This window comes from Tachypleus tridentatus, chromosome 2, assembly GCF_004210375.1.
Source record: "Tachypleus tridentatus isolate NWPU-2018 chromosome 2, ASM421037v1, whole genome shotgun sequence".
NCBI lineage: Eukaryota > Metazoa > Arthropoda > Merostomata > Xiphosura > Limulidae > Tachypleus > Tachypleus tridentatus.
Genome location: NC_134826.1, coordinates 103,335,040 through 103,354,142, shown reverse-complemented (window position 1 = coordinate 103,354,142; position 19,103 = coordinate 103,335,040). Strand labels below are relative to the sequence as shown.

The window sequence follows — 19,103 nt, the reverse complement described above, 5'->3', positions numbered from 1 at the left end:
TCTAAATAGTTCAAGAGCAAAGAGCAACATACACAATAATAATTTTTATACAATTATCAATTATTTAGAGTTTTTCTTCATTTTTCTCAAAACTTAGTACAAGGATTGAGAAAGTACATTCAACTGGACCACCTATTTCTCGTTCAACATCAGAAAGATCATCCTCATCTACTTCTTCTATATCCTTTAGCTTAATGTAATCATTCATACTGTGATAATCTTCTAAAATTGAGAAATTCCAAATACTAAAGTATCTCTTTTCAATCACAAACAAGAAAGGTGTAAGTATATTCCAAATGATAATACTAAAGACAACCATTACTCCTAGATGTTATGTTATCAATACAGTAGTTGGTGTTAAGCTTTCTGTGTGATTGAAATGAGCACTAAACAATTGTTGTTCTCATATACTAAATTTATTACAGAAAATTTATATGGAACAGTGGTGTGCTCTGGACATGCCACCTTTATACCAGAATATTTTTCAGTCAAAACTACAGTAAAGGGCTATTGTCAAGATGTATGGTTGTCAGATAGAGCATTACCAGACATAAAGACATGAACTGTAAAAATGCAGTGAGGTTCCAAAATGATTTTAATATACTGTACTCAACCCTCTGCAGATGTAAGCAGTGTTTAAAATCAGTATAGTTACCATAAATTTTATTCTCAGTATCATAATTCATAACCATTGTTTAAAATCAATAGGTTAGTGTGTAGTTTCATTCTTCAAGTTAATAATATGTTCTTCATTAGGACTGAGACCTGTACAAGAAAACTAACAATAACGTTCATGGTGATTAAAACCTCCATAGCAATATGTTTACAAATCATTAAAGTATTAAAATGTAAACTCCTTTTGTACTTTATATTTACAGAATTCCATTGACTTTTGTACAGTATATTTATGAAAAACAAAAAGTCCTTGTATCAATAATAAGTTAGCAACATACCAGCTGGCAGAGAATATGTTTCTTCTTGTTCAATCAAACCACTAAAGTCATGGTCTGTACAATGGATATAACTATCAATGCTGTCATCAGAATATCTGTTTCCATATAGCACTGTTGCTTGGAAGTCAAACAGGTTTTCATCTAATATTGAAGAGCAGAAAAATACTTCAAAAAGAATTAATTAGACCAGATTACTTCTGTATGACTTTAGATCAGGGATTTGTCAATAAAAATATTGCAGTTGTGTCACTAAAATTCTCCTTTATTAAAAAACAAATACTGAGATAAGAGTCACTCCTATTGTATATCTAAACTTACATTCAAATTTATAATTATAAAATTCTTAATAATAGGCTTTTAATGTATTATCTAAACAAATAAAAAAGTCACATGAGTGGATGTTAATACACTTAATTATACAAATGTTTATCTCTTGTTCAGTTTCTGAACTGACTCTATATGTTTCATAACCTCTTTTTTTAATTAGTTTTGTTTACTCATACCTACCATCTACCTTCTAATTAGTTATTAGTTTTCCCAGTTTATCATATATTCCCCTTTCTACTACCTATATTTGGGTGATGACTTTTGCAACCACTTATGTGGACTGTTCAATTTGCAAATTGGTAATCTCTGATTACATGAACCTGAAAGCTGTAAACATGCAGTCACAGAGTAATCTTGTTGCCACGATACTTGCATGTATACTTAGGCCTGCTGACTGATACTTACGAACTATCGCTTAGAAGCACGCCTATATTAAAGATGTACATTTCGGCTACTGAAAAAGCCTACATCTAGGCTTAATTATGTAATTCGATTGGTAAGAATCACAAGAACAAACACACAATTTGTCGGCCTGTGATGCAATAAAACAATTCAACAGGGGAGGATGATTATATGCACCATACCCCTCACCTAAAATGAAGGGGGAAATGTATCCCACCTATCCCACCGAGGATCCATGCCCTTGCCACCCACCATTGATTCTTTATCCTCCAATTGGTCATTAGTCTCACAATTATGTATACCACTATGTACCATCTATTCATTGACAGGCTATTAGTTTTCACAATTAAATATGTCCACTGGTTGATAATTCCTTTTAGCAGTTAATGATACATGTTCTTATTTAGTATCTATATTTTGACTAGTGGCTACTTTCTAGAGTCGATTTTACATGTTCTTATTGCAACAAATTTACTATTATATATTTATTTGAATTTTGATGTTTGTTTCATTTAAGTATATATTTAGAAATGCATATAACTTATATTGTTAAATATGTTTTGCAAAATTCCTGCCCAATCACTAAAGTTTTAGAAGATTCTTGAATGTAAGAATCAATTATGTGTGTATGTAAATACTAGTGCTTGCCAGTACTATTGCTGTATCTGATATTTCTAAAATCTCACCTATCAATTGTAAAAGTTAACCATTGCAACACACAGAGAAACAGTATATATTGTTGGTTTGCTACAGTGAAAACATACGTGTAATCAGTGATAAGCTAGTTAATTCCCCATTAAACGAATTGTACCTATGTCAAATCAAAATTAATTCACTTGTTGTGAACACTTGACAAGATATCAAGGAAGTTCCAGATCAGAGAGAAGACTCAAAATTGTTTATAAATATGTAAAACTTTGGTATATAATTCATTATTTGTAATAATCATTATAAATTGTATTATTGTTTCTATAACAACATATATTTGGATTATGAAAGAAAACTGTGTGTACCAATCTTGTTGGCAAACATCATAAATTTGATACATCTTTACATGTAATTAACTTCTAAATTTAAATTACAATTTAACTGAGTTTCAAGCTATTTTAAATCATAATCTATAACATAATAAATTGAAGGCTCACATGATATAAATTAAAATACAGAACATTATTTACTATTTTCTGGTTAGTTTTTAGTTTTCACAATTATTTATACTCTAAATAACTATCTATTCTCTGAATAGTCATATTAAGTATATTTAAAAATCTGTCCCAATTGATGGATTGAAGATTAAAAATGGCCAGGAAAAATTATTATAATACCCAACTGCCAATGATGTCAGGAGAGATGGATTCTCAAAACAACTGAGCTGAGTGCTTTACTCAGTGCTACATATCCTATAATATGTATTAGTACTGTTCATAAAGTTCACAGAGTAGACAAAAATACAGTGCAAAATTTTTCACTTAAAGTCTGGTGTTTATTACTGTAAAGTTTTTATATGTATGAATGGGCTGGGTTATTTGCAGTAGGTGTCTACAACTTGTTGGCAATAAATTTCAACAATAAATAAACAGTAACACTGTCTATTTATTCTACAATAATATATGACAAAAAGTCAAATGTATATACAAATGTTCATTATGCAGTTAATTACCACAGTTATATCCAGAGCTTTTAGTAATAATCTATTTTGTCAAAGTCCACACAGGCTGATTCAGTTACCTTAGAACACAACTGGCAGGATTAATTATTTTTCTGATCTATTATTATAATATAATTGGTGATAATTTCATTTACATTGCACTGTTGGTTACCAAAATTTTACCCAGTTTTAAAATTCTCTCTTTTCATCACAATTCACACAAACTGGTTCAGTTACTTTAGAACCCAAATGACAAGATAAATTATTTCTCTGTTCTCCATTATTACAATACAACATGTGATAATTTCACTTTGAAAATTGCAAATATACACTTTTTTATAGCTAAATTCATAGTCGCATAGTCTAAATCTATCTATTCTACCTAACTAACTATCTTAGTCAAATTACATTTTGTATGTATATTTCCACCCCAATCAATGCCTCAAACTTTCTACACACTACTACATATTATGATGCAATAATGCTCAATCAAACCAAACAACAAAAAATGTAAAAATGTTCTAGTAACATGATACAATAACACAACAAACACCAATTCATAACAACTGAACCATACGAGGTATGATTCATGCAGGTATTTAAAGAAAGCTGTGACAAATTATTGCTTCTAAAAATAACTAAATTTAAAATTTGTATGAAACTTAAACTGAAAGAGACATGTGTACCTAACAATCATATTTGTTACCTATCTCACTAAAATATAGACCAATATGACAGCAAAAGTTTGTGAACTGAAACAATTTTGCACAAATAGAATTATAAGAGTAATATAATTATTCATTCATCACTCATTCATGGTTCATCTATGCCATAGTTCATAAGCTTTTAATAGGAAATTAGTCTCTGCCTGTCCCTTTACAGTTTTTTGATTAATTGTTTAACAGGCCTTAACTTTATTTTCTTACAGGTTTGAAACTTTAATAAAAAACTTAAGATATAAAAGAACTACTTAAATCAAAAATCAACATAAATCAGCAATTCAGATTAAGAAGACAAAACAAAGGCTATACACAGTGTAAAATAATATAATGACTTGCATTACTTACTTACATAATTCAAGACATTTATAATTATCATCAAAACGTAATTTCATCATTTAATCTATGTGATGAAAATATTATGTCGGTACAAAACCTCCCATTAGGGCTAATATGAGAACATATGCACACACTCTTTGTGATTTCTAAAGCTGTTTTCATAATTTAATAGCATAGTAAGTATTGTGAAAATTTTACTAGATCATTGTATGTTATAATGTTCCTATAATAAAAATGTATTTCTGACAGATACTTCCATTTTCTCATAAGATTAGGTATTTTCATTCACTGCTACCCTCCTATATGCTAACTTTTTCTTTACACATGCCACAAGTCTTTTGCTCCCCCCTTTTGGAATCAAGTGATTCCAACATGTCTCTCATATAAATCATGATGTGCCACCTCTCCATTAATATGAGCATAGTACACTCCCTATATGTGCCTCTGCCAAACCACCATCTCAAAGTTTGGTAGAAAATGGAAACACCAGGCGTGTGTGTGCGTGGAGGAAAAGTGAGAAGTGTGAGTGATAGGAAGCACCTATTAGAAATATCTGAAATACATATTCAGCATAAGAAAAATACATATTCCAATACAGTACTTCCCTTTGCTCATAAGATTAGCTAGAATCCTACACTAATTAGGAAGAGAAACTAGTGGAAAAGAAGAGCAGACATATCCCTAAAAGCATTGAAGAATACCCCTATAGATGGCAGAATTAAATCAGAAGATCTGAAGAGGAGAACTGCACCACTTCTGAACCACGTAGACTCTTTGCTCCTGTGTGGCATGTGTAAGATATCAGGGTGAAACATGAGAAGAGCACATTCAGGTGGGAGAGAATGTGGTAGGAACTGATGTCTCACTCCATTGTATTGATTATTGGAAGATATTACATGATTTACACCTACAGAACACCACTGTCCTACTCTACACTAAATGGTTATAGCCATCATTGTGTGAAACCCATTCAAGAGGTTGCCTCCATTATTGACCACCACGGCAGCTTGAAAATGGTGCGGATTCCCACACTTCACTAAAAGAAAATGGAGGTGAGAAAGCACTGGAGAGTCTAGAGGAGTGTCATCACCTGAGACAGTGCAATGAGCAATAGCAAAACCCTATTTTTAAAAGCAGACCATACTGGTTTATTCAATTCAAGGTATAGCAGGGATGGGCAGCTATCCCCTTCAGCTTTACCCATGAAGTCCATGAGTGGAATGGTCAAAAATAGAAATATTTATGAAGTCAACATTGCCAGGCTTATCGTGTAGAAGCAGTCTCATGAAACACTACATCTCAATGGTGAACATTGCAAAGTCATGGATGGTAAAGCATGAATCAACATGAGCATACAGTGTGGATTTAGAGTTATTAAAGAACACCTGGTCAGGCACCACTCACTATAGAGTGGAATCCACCTGATAAAAGAAAGATAAAGGCCCCTAAAAAAAGGAAAGTATGAATAAAAACTTTCCAGTTAGAGTTCCATCAAAGTCTGAAGCACAGACAAAGTTGGTAGATGAAGCCCCAAGAAATAGGAAACTACAATATAATGAAGAGAGGTGAGAAATGAATGTTCTGAGAATGGTTCACATGCCATGTTGGAAAATCTCCTTAACTAGGTGATGATGATGAGAAGTAAAGAAAAGAGTGAGGTGTCAGATACGATGGTAGGACAACTGAAACAAAGGCTAGGAGGAAAAAGGTAGAAAAGAATAGGCCAAACAAACCACAAGGCAGACCCAAATGGCAAGGGTAAAAAGTGCAAGATCCTGACAGAAGAAGGATTGCCAGGAGATCAAAAGTTGTGAGTGTGTATCATGAGAGGGAGCAACATGAGTTATATAAAAACAAAGAGCCCTGACCAGACACAGAAGCCTCTTCTGATCCAGTTGAGGATAAAGATAGGAAACAGAAGGGAGGAGAATAGGAGAAATGAGGAATAGCCCTCTCAAACTGCTGAGTTCTTCAGAGAAAGGAACAATACAGTTATGGAGAAGACTGGAAGGATGACAAAACTGACGTGAAATGTCAACAGTAAACAAATCTGACCTTGGATGTCCACAGGCTAAAAGAAGGAATTACGTTTTACTGGAAAGATGAAAAAAGAAACATAAGGAAGTAGTTCAAGCAGAGGTAAATCAAGGGAATGCTGGAACATATGAATGACCTAATCCATAAGGACAGGACACCAGGGAGTGAGATGTATCTGAAAGGAAAACGGGAGCAGGGTAAGGAAAAATCCTGCAATATTGGAAAACAAAAGTTATTTGATAAAGGCCATTGATAACCAGAAAGCAAAGAGACTGAAAGCCCATGGTCATAGAACTAGTTGAGAAATTTCTGCTTGTGAGTGGGAAAAGGCCTGGTAAATGCAGATCAACTTGCATGGAAGGAGGAAGGAAACTGTGATTGGAAAGAGGCTCCCGATCAAGATTCCATCACGCATGAAAAGATATCATGTGGGCATGACCGAGAAAGTCCAGTGATATCATAGAAGATCACATTCCCGCAAGCAATAGAACCTAATGAACAGTAAGTGATAAAGCTAAGAAGGCATGGTGAACCAAAAATTCCATTGAACTAAGCCATAAAGGGGATGGCAGTGGTCTACTGATATTTGTATTGAAAAAAAGGACAAAAAATGAAGTAGGTATGAGAAATAAATTCTCCAATTTTAAACTTGATTTTCAATGTACAACACTAAAAATCAAGTCATTAAAATATATTTAGTTACTTAAAATTAAATCTCATGAAAAAAAAAAAAATATTTTACACACCACACTGAACATTTATTTATATAAGATTTGAGAAACATTTAGCATTCACACAACTACTTATTTTTCTACATTATTCTGTCAGCAAATAAGCTGTTTAAAATTTTAAAAATAAATATAAAGCCCAAGTGAATACCACTTGTCATTGAATTTTATTTAGAACAGCTTGTTTGTTGAATAATTAAAAAGAATCAGTAACAAGTGTGTTACATATTTTTCAGATTTGACACAAACATAATTTTACTGTGGTGAGTAAAACAGCAACTCATAACGTCATACATATGATACACATTGTACTCTTATAAGAAGCACTGTATTGTTCTTTCAATCTGACCTCCTCCAAGAATAGTGATGAAGGGTGGAATTCCTCGATACTTCTATAACACAGTTACAAATGAACTGCATGATATACTGGGCTTCATATTTATTTTTAAATGAAAAAATTAGTTTCTTATTATGAAACAAATTTCTTCAGTTTAAAATAAAATACTTACCATAAAGCAATTCAACAAAATTTGAAGGTACGAGGCCTTTTCTGCCATCCAGAAGTTCTCCATTGAAAAATCCATCCTTAAAGCACAAAAAATAAATTGTTATGCCTTAGTAAAGACTGAATGTCTTAAACATCTTTTCATCTTTAATTGAGTTTAATTAATTAATTACAAGTCTTTTAATAAGCATTTTGTTTCTTTTTATAAAATTTAAAATTAGATTAAATTCTCCAACTTAACAGACCTCACATGGCCAAAAGGGCAAAATGCTTAACTTGCAATCTGTGCGTCAAGGGTTCAAATCCAATTCCCACCACACGTGTTCACCCTTTCAACCATGAAAGCATTATAAAGTGATGGTCAATCCTATTATTCATTGGTAAAAGAGGAGCTCAAGAGTTGGTGGTGAGAGGTGATGACTAGCTGAATTTCCTCTAGTCTTTCACTGCTAAATTATGGATGGCTAGTGCAGATAGCCTTCATGTAGTTTTGCATAAAAATCATAACATACGAAACCAACTAAACAAGTTATTACATATAACTTTTCAAAGACATATTACATACAATAACCATAATTTATGAAAATGTTAATAGTTCCAAATGTTTATACATTTTATTAGTTATTTGGAACTAATTATGGATGCACAACGTGAATTTAATAGCTCACCAAAGCCAAAACTGAATTAAAATTAAAACCCATGGATACAAACATATTAAAATGATTACACGTTTTATAAACGTTTTCAATGCCTCCATTTTCTCCAACTTCTGACTTTACTTGTGTAATGGTAAGTTATCCCAAAAGAATACACAAAACTACATAGGAACATGACATTTTTCATAAAAAATAGTATGCATTTCAGTTTTGTGATTGCCCCTTTAATCTAGTATTATTGCATTTTTATTTAAAAGTATGACACACTAAATTGTATGGCATATAATGAATGAGAAAAAACAACAAAATTATCCTGTATCCTTAATTTTATTTCTTATCATGGTAAGAACCTTATGAAGTTATTCAACATGTTTTAACAAATATATTTGTGCTTCTTTCACATGTTGTTCCACTAACCAGCTCAAATTATGAATGTAGGTTGTCAAGTATTAATTATAAATAAACTTCTACCTTTGAATCCCAGCACTACTGATTCAGGATAGAGTTCATCACCATATAACCAACTTTCAAAAGATACTTTAACAAGTATAAATCATATCATGCTTGTAATTTGTAACTCTATACAATAATACATTTTAGTACATCTGATAACATCAATTGTTCTTTAAGGAAAAGAAACATACTTCATCCATTTCTCCAAAAATTAGGACATAATCCCCTGCACTTATCTCTAACTCTGCCTCAGGATTTTCATTTGGTGACTGTTGTAAAGGGTCATATGAATATCTCGCCATGTATACTCTACAGTGACCTCTACCTGGCAATTCAATATGATCAACTGAAGATTTTCCAATCACATCATCTTCAATTTGTATCATTTGGTACAACCCATCCACAGAGGTAGCCACACCTAACAACATAAAATTCCATTTCTTACTAAACACACTTCAAAATCTAGGTAATTTCTTTTAATTCATAGCATACTCCCTCCAGTGGCTCAATAATAAAACTGCAGGCTTAAAACACCTAAAAATTGGGTTTTAATACCTATGGTAGACAGAACAAAGATAGCCCACTGTACATAACAAAACAAACTTAAGCATATTTATAAACAAATAATTTCTAAGATAATTTTAAGCTAATTGTCTGTTCTTCATTATTAACCTTCTAAATAATTCTTGGTAAAAACTAGTTTCTCTCTTGTTGTTCTTTACATAGAAAAAGAATCAAATGTCTTTTTCTTCTTGTTCAAGTAGTAATTTTATCCTTTTATTACAAAATTATGAAACAAAATAATTTTCCAACTAATTATTAAAATTACATTTACCACTGTCAACCTGAGCTGGACCAGATGCAGTAATGGCAGGTAAAACAGTTGCTGTTGTTTGTGGAGTTATGTATGTTGAGGTAGGAGTCATGTGTGTAGAAGTGTATGTGCCCATTACATGTGCTCTGGAAGCAGGAGTGGTAAAGATAGACATAGAGGCAGGTGAAATTATAGGCCTGGTTGTTTGGAACGACCAGGCAACTGATGGTGTTTGAAATGAAGTGGCTGTCATACTAAAAGGGGGTGCTGCAGCATAAGATGCAACACTTTGGCCAAATAGACTTTGTACAGTTGAAAAATGGCTTGAAGTCCAAGTTACTGAAGAGAAGAGAAGAAAAATCTATACTTACTTTAACAGTAGACCTTAGGAAACTTTTAAACTTATTCAAATAACTTTTGATAAAATTTTTATACAAATTATCATCTTTATGACACAAAATGTCTCACCATAATCATGTAAATAATGAGAATACAGACAAAGGAGTACTTCAATAATTTTCAAAATCAGGTCTGTTCAAAACTTCAGAAGTATTTTGAGTTACTTAAAAAAAACAGAGAATCAAAAATTCAAAACAATTCATGAGAAAGCACTATTTACTTACTACATCTGGGTATTTGACGATCAAGTTCAGCAAGAAGCTTGTCATCCTGTTCTAATTTGGCCATGAGAATATCAAGCTCTCTATGTGTAACTGAAGGTCCTTCAGCAATTATGAAAAAATAAAAATGATGACATTTTGAAAGTACACTTTGATCCAGATTATGATCAAATAAGTCAAGTAAAATTATGACACTCATCAGAGGTAAATAAAAATACAAACAAGAAAGTAAAATAAATATTGATATCTAATAAAGCTATAACTTCTACAGACACTGAATCTAGAAAACAATTTATGAATAGCTGGAATTATAATACTCATCTGTGACATGGTAAACTTACTGTTATATAACAATGTCAATCCTCCACTCCATTCCCAGTTCATTTTACTGTCAAAATTATCTTTTTTTTTAAGTATCACATTACTATAATTGTTTTAAGAATGGATATTATCAAGGATCTTAAATGATCAAGAAAATAGATCTGGATCTGTACAACTATAACAACAAATGTAATAAGATGCACACAAGTTATATCCTTATGTAAATATTTTGAAACCCATCTGTAAAAAATCCATTTTATAGATGTACATGCTGCTGTCACCCTGAAACTAGCAAATGGTCCTCTGTGGAGCGATGAAAGTTGTGCATGTGGAGACTCTGATATGTGGCAAGCTTCAACTCCGCAATGCTCAGAGGACTTTATGCATGTTTGAATTTTCAGGAGACCTTAAGTGTATAAACTGCAAGATTTGATAGTAGATCATGACACTAAATGTATCTATACTAAGGGATATGTGCAAGATCACACATAAAGAGCTCAGTATTGTTTTTTTCCAGTTAAGTTTACATCCAGAGCACACTTGCCTCTCCCAACAACATACAAGCAACATGTATTTGGTGCAATTGGACATGACTACACATCTCAATGAATATTGTAATTGTAAAAGTAATACATACTAATATTTTGCATGCATGCTTTATTAGAGAGGTGAGGACAGTGAAATGAAATCACATATATGCTTTTGTCTATTACAAAAGAGGCTGATACACACATACATATATATATATTATCAGATTTGATAACAAAGACATAATTTTTATAGCTAACTGAGAAGTAATTAACACAGAAAATATATACTGATTAATGTATATGTCTTCATATGTCCTCACACTAGTTGTTAGCATATTAACCACTAATACTGTATTTCTATCAAATTGTTTTTGTGTAATGCAGTGGGCCATTTTATACCCCAAAATATAGCACCCATCTTTTGTAACAAATACAAAATATTATTTTTATAAATATATTTTTTCTCTTAAATGTAGCAAAGAACACAAGCAATTTTTCTAAAATTATGCTCTCTTATATTTCAGATAAAAAAATACATACATATATATCATAGTCAGTATTACTACATAATATTTGAGTTCCCCAAGCAACTATTTCTTACTGTGCTGCAAAGGAAATATTCAAGATGACCTGATGTTGATTAAATAATTTGTGGTAAATGCATATGCAAATATTTTAACAAATCATTTCAGTTGCTATAAAAGGGCTGATTGTATGAATGTAACATATTACCAGCACCTGAGAAAAAGAGAGCAATAAAACCATAAACACAATCTAACAGAAAATATATTAGTTTGCAGAGGTATACTTACTCCTGACCCCCCTGTACCTAACTAGTTGTGAGTACATTTGTTTGGACTTTTGAGGTTCAAGCAGTAGTTGATCAATAGCAGGAGAAGAGAAAGAAGGTTCTATCCATAGGCAGCAAATAAAAAAGGCAGAAAGAGAAAAAAATTTCAGAGATAGAAAGAGACACACAACTGCAAAGTTATTAATCTTCAAACTGTCACACAACATACCCATATGGTAATCACAAATAACTCAGGAGTTGAAGTTTCCTTCTGCACCAACTCTTAATGTGGTAATCATGAGGTAACTCACCTGTTAAAATTCCCTTCTATATCCACGTTTTTTATGGTAGTGAAATAATTCATCAGTTGAAGCTTCCTTCTGCATTAACTTTTCAAAAGGTAATCATGACATAACTCACCTGCTGCATTTCTCTTCTTTATCAACTCTTCTGTGATAATCAGCAGATAACTCACCCATTGGAGTTCTCTTTCACATTAACTTTTCATGTGATAATCAACAGACAACTTACCTGTTGGAGTTCTCTTCCATATCAACTCTTCAACGCAATGATCAGCAAATAAATCACCTGTTGGAGTTCTTTTCCATATCAACTCTTCATGCAAGATAATTCACCTTTTGGAGTTTTCTTCCATATCAACTCTTCACATGGTAATCATCTGATAATCCACCTGTTGAAACTCCCTTCCATATCAATTCTTCATGTGTTAATCACAAGACAGCTCACCTGTTGGAGGCCTCTTCTATATCAATCCTTTATATGGTAATTACAAGATAACTCACTTGTTGGAGTTCCCTCCCATATCAATCTTTTAGGTGATAATCATGAGATAACTCATTTTTTGGAATTCCACGTCAACCCATTATATGGTAATCATGAGATAACTCACCTATTGAGGTTTTCTTCCTTATCTGTTCTTCACGTGATAAGCATGAGATAACTCAAATGTTGGAATTCCCTTCTGTAACAACTCAATTGTCATACCACTAACAGCATAATTACATAACAAATTAAGCAAAATATGAAAACAGAGTAAATGTTCTCCTCAATACTTGTCATACTGGGGCCAAGTGCACCAAATTCACAACCTTATTCATACAAAAATATTTTAATGTAGGTACATTTTAAAGTAGCAATATACAATACATAAAGATAAATCCAAATCTAAGTGTGGTTTTGCACGTAATATACTAGACAAAACACTAGGAGGACAGAAGAAAATTTCATAAAGATAAATCCAAATCTAAGTGTGGTTTTGCACGTAATCTACTAGACAAAACACTAGGAGGACAGAAGAAAATTTCATAAAGATAAATCCAAATCTAAGTGTGGTTTTGCACGTAATCTACTAGACAAAACAATAGGAGGACAGAAGAAAATTTCATAAAGATAAATCCAAATCTAAGTGTGGTTTTGCACGTAATCTACTAGACAAAACACTAGGAGGACAGAAGAAAATTTCATGTACTATTATTTCAGTCACAGATGATACTTCTTTCACATCCCGCATAGGATAAGCTTACAAGGGTACATACATATAAAATAATGGATTAAAATATGATAAATTCTGCATTTCAGTACAAGGATCTTGATTTCTCCAAGAATACCTTGTTATTAATAATAAGTTATGTACTGTTTCAAATTTCCTTAATAATACATGTATGATCATCTATATGTGTATGTATACACACACACACACATAGGTCATCAATTAATATGAGTCTTTGGTATTTTTAACTTAATTAACTAAAACAAGATAGACTAGCTTTAAAAATAAAGACATTTGATCTGTTTACTTACTTAGCTTGGAAGCAAACTGAGAAAGTTCTTCTTTAAGTTTTGCCTCCCCTTCAGTGTATGCTCTCAGCCTCTCATATGACTCAGAGAAAACAGGAGAACCAGGAACAGATGCTGTTGCCATGGTGATAAAGCTTGTTATGAGTGTAAATACATTTCTTACACCTTTTTCTTTATCTAAAAAGCATTAATAATCATTTGTAGTTATTCCCATCTCTAGTTTCTAGATCCTCCTTGCTGATTTTGGAATTTTATTAGAAGGGGGTAAAAAAATATTATTTCTCTTCATAAGACAACAAAACAAAATTTCTATCACCAGGATTTCAAAACATGCAATTCATATGCTTCTGTTCAACAATATATAGTATGTTAAGTTGTTAATGCTAATTGTTGTGTGTTGTTTAGTCCTTAAACTTTTGACAAAATAACTGAAAGATGGTTCCACATATTCCTAAGTGAATCTCAAAATCCATATAAAGGGGTATCATCTAAAACTTTAGTTTCATCAGATTGACTACTAATTTATCTCAGCTTAGGGGCAGTCAGACCAATCAATGATTTACCTTAACTTTGAGGCAATAAGACTTACCATTGATTTATCTCAGTTGAGGCCTATATATATTAACAGACTTTTAAACTTATTTTGATTAGTTGTTTTAACTTACCGAATATTTTTGTAGGCTTGTCTAGCTCAGCCAGCAGTTTGTTATCCTGCTCAATACACTGGAGAATCCTTTCAATTTTCCTTGAAGTAGAGTCTAATGTGATTGGAGTTGTTAGAGATGAGGATGAAAGGGGCAAGTTGTCTGATTTCACTAATGAAGATAAGGAGGTTGCTAAGTTACTTTCTGAAGTGATTGTCAGAGAGGGCAGTGTAACATCTGATGAAAATGGTCCTGCAGTTATACCTTAAAATACTAATACAGAACTAAACAATAATAAAGTAATATTAAAATAATGCATACAATAAAATTATTAAAACATAAAAAAGCAAAACATAATGAGATCAATGATGTATAACAGGAGAAACCAAACATCTATTAAAATTAAAAATAAATATTAGAAAATCCAATTTCTTTAGTAAAATGTGCTTGTGACCAACATTTTATAAAAAGTAATTCATTACTTCTTGCATAACTTTTAATTCTGTTTTATTTAGTTAATAACATATGAACAATTAACATGCTGATTAAGCAATAACATAACACCATTATGGAATTGTAAATTATTTTTAACAATGATTAACTAAACAAATTAGTGGTGATATTTGTATTGTTATTGACCTTAACATAAGTAACACTTCTCAAATAATACAAATATGTTTATCCCAGCTATATCAAAGAGTCCATGTAAACACTTTCTATATAACATGAGTTATTTTACAGATAAAAGTTGTGAGAGCTAATTTACACAATTATTCATAACTGAAGCTAACTGTGCAACAGTTGTTTGATAGTTTTCTTACACACAAAGAAACAAAAACTGAGCAAGATATGATTTCTGATAGACTTTTGTAATGGTGTTCCAGCTGTAATATATAACTACACAAATCATTAACTCTTGTTGATATACTTAACTATTGTTATTAATTATTACAGTAATACTTTTGGTTTAGTGGACTCACAGAATGATACCATTCATTGTTGGAACAATGAACTATGGTTGTGATAATTTGGATTTAGTGAACCTTTCTTGAGAAGATAAGTAACTGTTGATAGTTTCCAATTAAAGAACTGTGGCTATGGTATTTATAGTTGAGTGCACTCCTAGAGTGATATCATTATTGAATTAATAGACTATTGTTGTGATACTTTCAACTCAGTGCAAAATTTTGGAAATTATAAGTAACTTTTGATATTTTTTTACTAACAAACTAAGACTATGATACATTTGGTTGAATGTACTCTTAGAGTGATACCATTGTTCCTATTATTGAATTAACAAACTACGCCATGATATTTTTGGTTGAGAACACCATTCTTGAAAAGATAAATTAGTTGTTAATATTGTTCAGTTAAGGAACTATGGTTTATGATATTCTTGGTTGAGTCCATTCCATTGTTGTATGTTTCTAGTGATAATTGGATTAGTGCATAAATGTTGGAAAGATAATATATGAAACTATTGATATTATTCAATTAACAAATGATGGTTATGATATTTTTGGTTTAGTGCAATAATACTCAAAAGATTATAATTGTTAATTATGTTTGATATTGTTAACATAAAAACGAGAAAAGTTTAAATAGGTCACTATTATTTAAAAATGTATATGGTATTTGTCAGTAACTTGACTTCTAAATAGGTCACCTGATTAATCAGAATATGAAATTTTGTAATACCATATCAATGAAACAGTTATTACTTTAACACACCAGTGTAGTTATAAAGTTTACCTTTAGTGGTTAAGTAAGTTACTACTGAAGAGCTATTCCAAATACATGTAGTATGAGACAGAAGCTCAACATGGTGTGTGAATGGAAGAGATTATTAAAAAAGTTTAAGATACTGGAAGATAAGAAACTGATGAAAAGTACTGACCACATGTACTGGACATCAGAGTCCCCATACTTGCCAATATCCTGTCCACTTCTTGAACAGAATGTTGCTCCTTACCTTGTGAAATCTGAAAAGACAAGAAATAAAAGCTGAAAATTGTCCTGAATATCCCTTACATTTCTAAAACTCATCAAAATGAAAGCACTAGTCTATTTCAAAACTCCTTTCCTATCCCTCAAACAATAAAATAACATTTAGATTCTATGTATAGCATTGTTTTGATAATTCTTCTCATTTTGAAAACTTTTCTTGAATTTATTTCATGAAACACAGTGGCTTAAAGAGAACTTTGTCATGCTTTAAAAAAAACATAAATTATAAAATAATAAGGTTTGTGGATTATGTTTTGGCTTACATCAGCTGAATGAGACCTGTGTTTATTCCAAGTCCACTTCTCCTGCGACTGATAGAGAGTAGCCATCTCCAGAAGAAGCTCTTCATGGAGAACATTCTGGAGTTCACATTTCTTTTGGAGTTCTCGAACTTTTGACTATGGCACAAGAAAGTATACAGAATAGTTTCCATTAATTACCATTACAACAAATATTTACATAAACTATGGTTACATCACTCAATGAAAACAGTTTAACTGCTCTTACATGAGTATTGTGGCTCATATTTTTTTTTACTTTTTTTTACTGTTTAATCTTATGCACTTTAAGTAAATTTATCTTATTATTTCTGCTAGAAACAATGAGAACATGCAGTATAATTTATGTTCATTAAACTGTTGTAATTCCACTAAAAACAAACCAAGAAAACTCATACAACAAAAATGTCAAAAGTTAAATAGATGTTTTAATATTCCTGAGAAACCCTTCATCTAGTGATTTCAAAGAAAGGATATCCCAGCCTGAAATTCATGAATATTAAAACACCTGTTTGATGTTATCCTTTTTTGTGGTGTTTTTTCCCTTACTTTTATTTTTGATTTCACTATTCCACAACAGCAAAATACTGTTGTAATTCTATACTTCAACTCTTCAGATTATTTAAGCATGTGAAAAACACTTCATGTTAAAAAAAGTCATACCATAAAGGTTAGGATACCCATACACCAGAATCAGTTCCATATGTTCTTCAAAGGTTGATGACAACCCAACCAATATTAAATACCCCTGTAAACATTATTTTTAGAAAACAATAAAAGAGAATATTATTTCCAGAAACCAGAAAGGATGCAGTAGAGGCATGACATTTCATGTCAATCACTTGAAGCTTGGAACAGTTTGTTTGTTTTGGAATTTCGCACAAAGCTACTCCAGGGCTATCTGTGCTAGCCGTCCCTAATTTAGCAGTGTAAGACTAGAGGGAAGGCAGCTAGTCATCACCACCCACCGCCAACTCTTGGGCTACTCTTTTACCAACGAATAGTGGGATTGACCGTCACATTATAACGCCCCCACGGCTGGGAGGGCGAGCATGTTTGGCGCGATGCGGGCGCGAACCCGCGACCCTCGGATTACGAGTCGCACGCCTTACGCGCTAGGACATGCTGGGCCTATATTTCTTTTATTATTTTAAAATGTGCAAGTTATTTCTGTCTTCGCTATGTAAAGTTGTTTTATATTTCTAATAATTTTAATTTTGTTTTTTAATCACCAGCATAAAGCTAATTTTACTGTATTGTTTAATTCTCGAATTTCCATCTCTCATTGCATTCTGTTTTTTTTTTTTTTTGTTTTTTTACATTTCAAAAGGTTCCTGTAATTTTCATTAACCGATAGGTTTGTTTCTGATTTGAAAGAAGTGTTTGCTTAAAATGCTACCAATTTAGTTACTTATTACCATAGTTTTTAAAGGTGATTTTTATTTTATTTTATCGCCTTCATATTTATATTTGTTTATTCACTCTATTTATCCATGTGCTTCCTCCCCTTAAAATCTCTTAACTGATCAATGCCCCATTTTTTATTTTGTTTGTCAATTAAAATCTATGCATTTATAAAGTAGGTTTGCTTGTACAAAAAATGTTGTTTACAATTATTATTTATTTTCACATCATTTCATTGTAGATCTCTGTGATGGGTCCCACTCTTTGTATCTTGCCTGGGACCCGAGAATGACTGTAAATGGAGTTGTTTATTAGATATGGTAGTGTGCTCTGTTATGAAGGCAGAAGAAATAGCAGGAATGCTAGTCAACGCCAGAATCATTTTGAAATGCATGATCTTTCACTTGATAATCTTTGTGACCTAGAATATAGTAGCTGTAACCTATATCTGGCCATTATCTTAGACAACAGACACGTAAAATATCTGGATCTAAATGTATTACGTGCAATGCTTCGTACTTCACATAAATTTAGTAATTTTAGTCATATGTACAAAGAACAAAATATTTCTTTAGAGCATCCCTTAAGAGCAGCACAAAGTGTCATGGTCTTGAAGAGTATTCAACAGTATCTGCAACCTAAAGAACTGGCACACCACAACATTGAGCACAGCAAACTGGTCACACCGAGCTGAAAATTGGGCTGTACTTCTCAGAATAATTACTCTTTTGAAGTCTACATTAGAATCTATTGTGCATAGTGGTAGGTTTGATTGTAAAACTGACAATGAAACTTCATTCTTTTTTAAAGCTGTAGACTTTGAATTTTGTCTCTACGTGGTCACTGTGGGTGGAGTCAAGTGGCTTGTAGATGATCACTACAATACCAACATATCAAGTGTTAGCTTCAGAACTAATAATGAAATTTTTTAACCACCATTTTACAACACCTGAAAGTAAATCACGTCACTTCTCAAAACCTCCCGCTAGAAAGGTTTCTGTACATTGGATCCATACTTTAAAACTTCAGTCATATAAATTAACGACGATTGTTACTAAGCCAAGTACGTTCATGAAGTATTGGATTTGATGCTGAATGCTCTGGGGTTTT

General features: G+C 32.0%; 1 protein-coding gene across 27 annotated transcripts in view; it reads right to left on the bottom strand.

The window, feature by feature from the left end:
• Positions 1–19,103, bottom strand: part of LOC143244728 (RIMS-binding protein 2-like) — a 196,704-nt gene that overhangs the window by 43,540 nt on the left and 134,061 nt on the right. For 14 of the 27 annotated variants that reach the window (XR_013025295.1, XR_013025294.1, XM_076489897.1 and 11 more), the window contains 10 exons: positions 16,575–16,709; positions 16,202–16,286; positions 14,326–14,475; positions 13,664–13,837; positions 11,865–11,963; positions 10,205–10,303; positions 9,597–9,920; positions 8,959–9,185; positions 7,663–7,738; positions 954–1,094 (listed from right to left, as the gene is read on the bottom strand). Coding sequence is in view for 24 of the 27 variants with exons in the window: in XM_076489897.1 (XP_076346012.1) it covers positions 954–1,094; positions 7,663–7,738; positions 8,959–9,185; positions 9,597–9,920; positions 10,205–10,303; positions 11,865–11,963; positions 13,664–13,837; positions 14,326–14,475; positions 16,202–16,286; positions 16,575–16,709 (1,510 nt within the window). In the remaining 3 variants the exon portion in view is untranslated. The remainder of the gene's footprint in view (positions 1–953; positions 1,095–7,662; positions 7,739–8,958; positions 9,186–9,596; positions 9,921–10,204; positions 10,304–11,864; positions 11,964–13,663; positions 13,838–14,325; positions 14,476–16,201; positions 16,287–16,574; positions 16,710–19,103) is intronic. The other 13 variants (XR_013025296.1, XM_076489908.1, XM_076489919.1 and 10 more) reach the window with 8 other exon arrangements.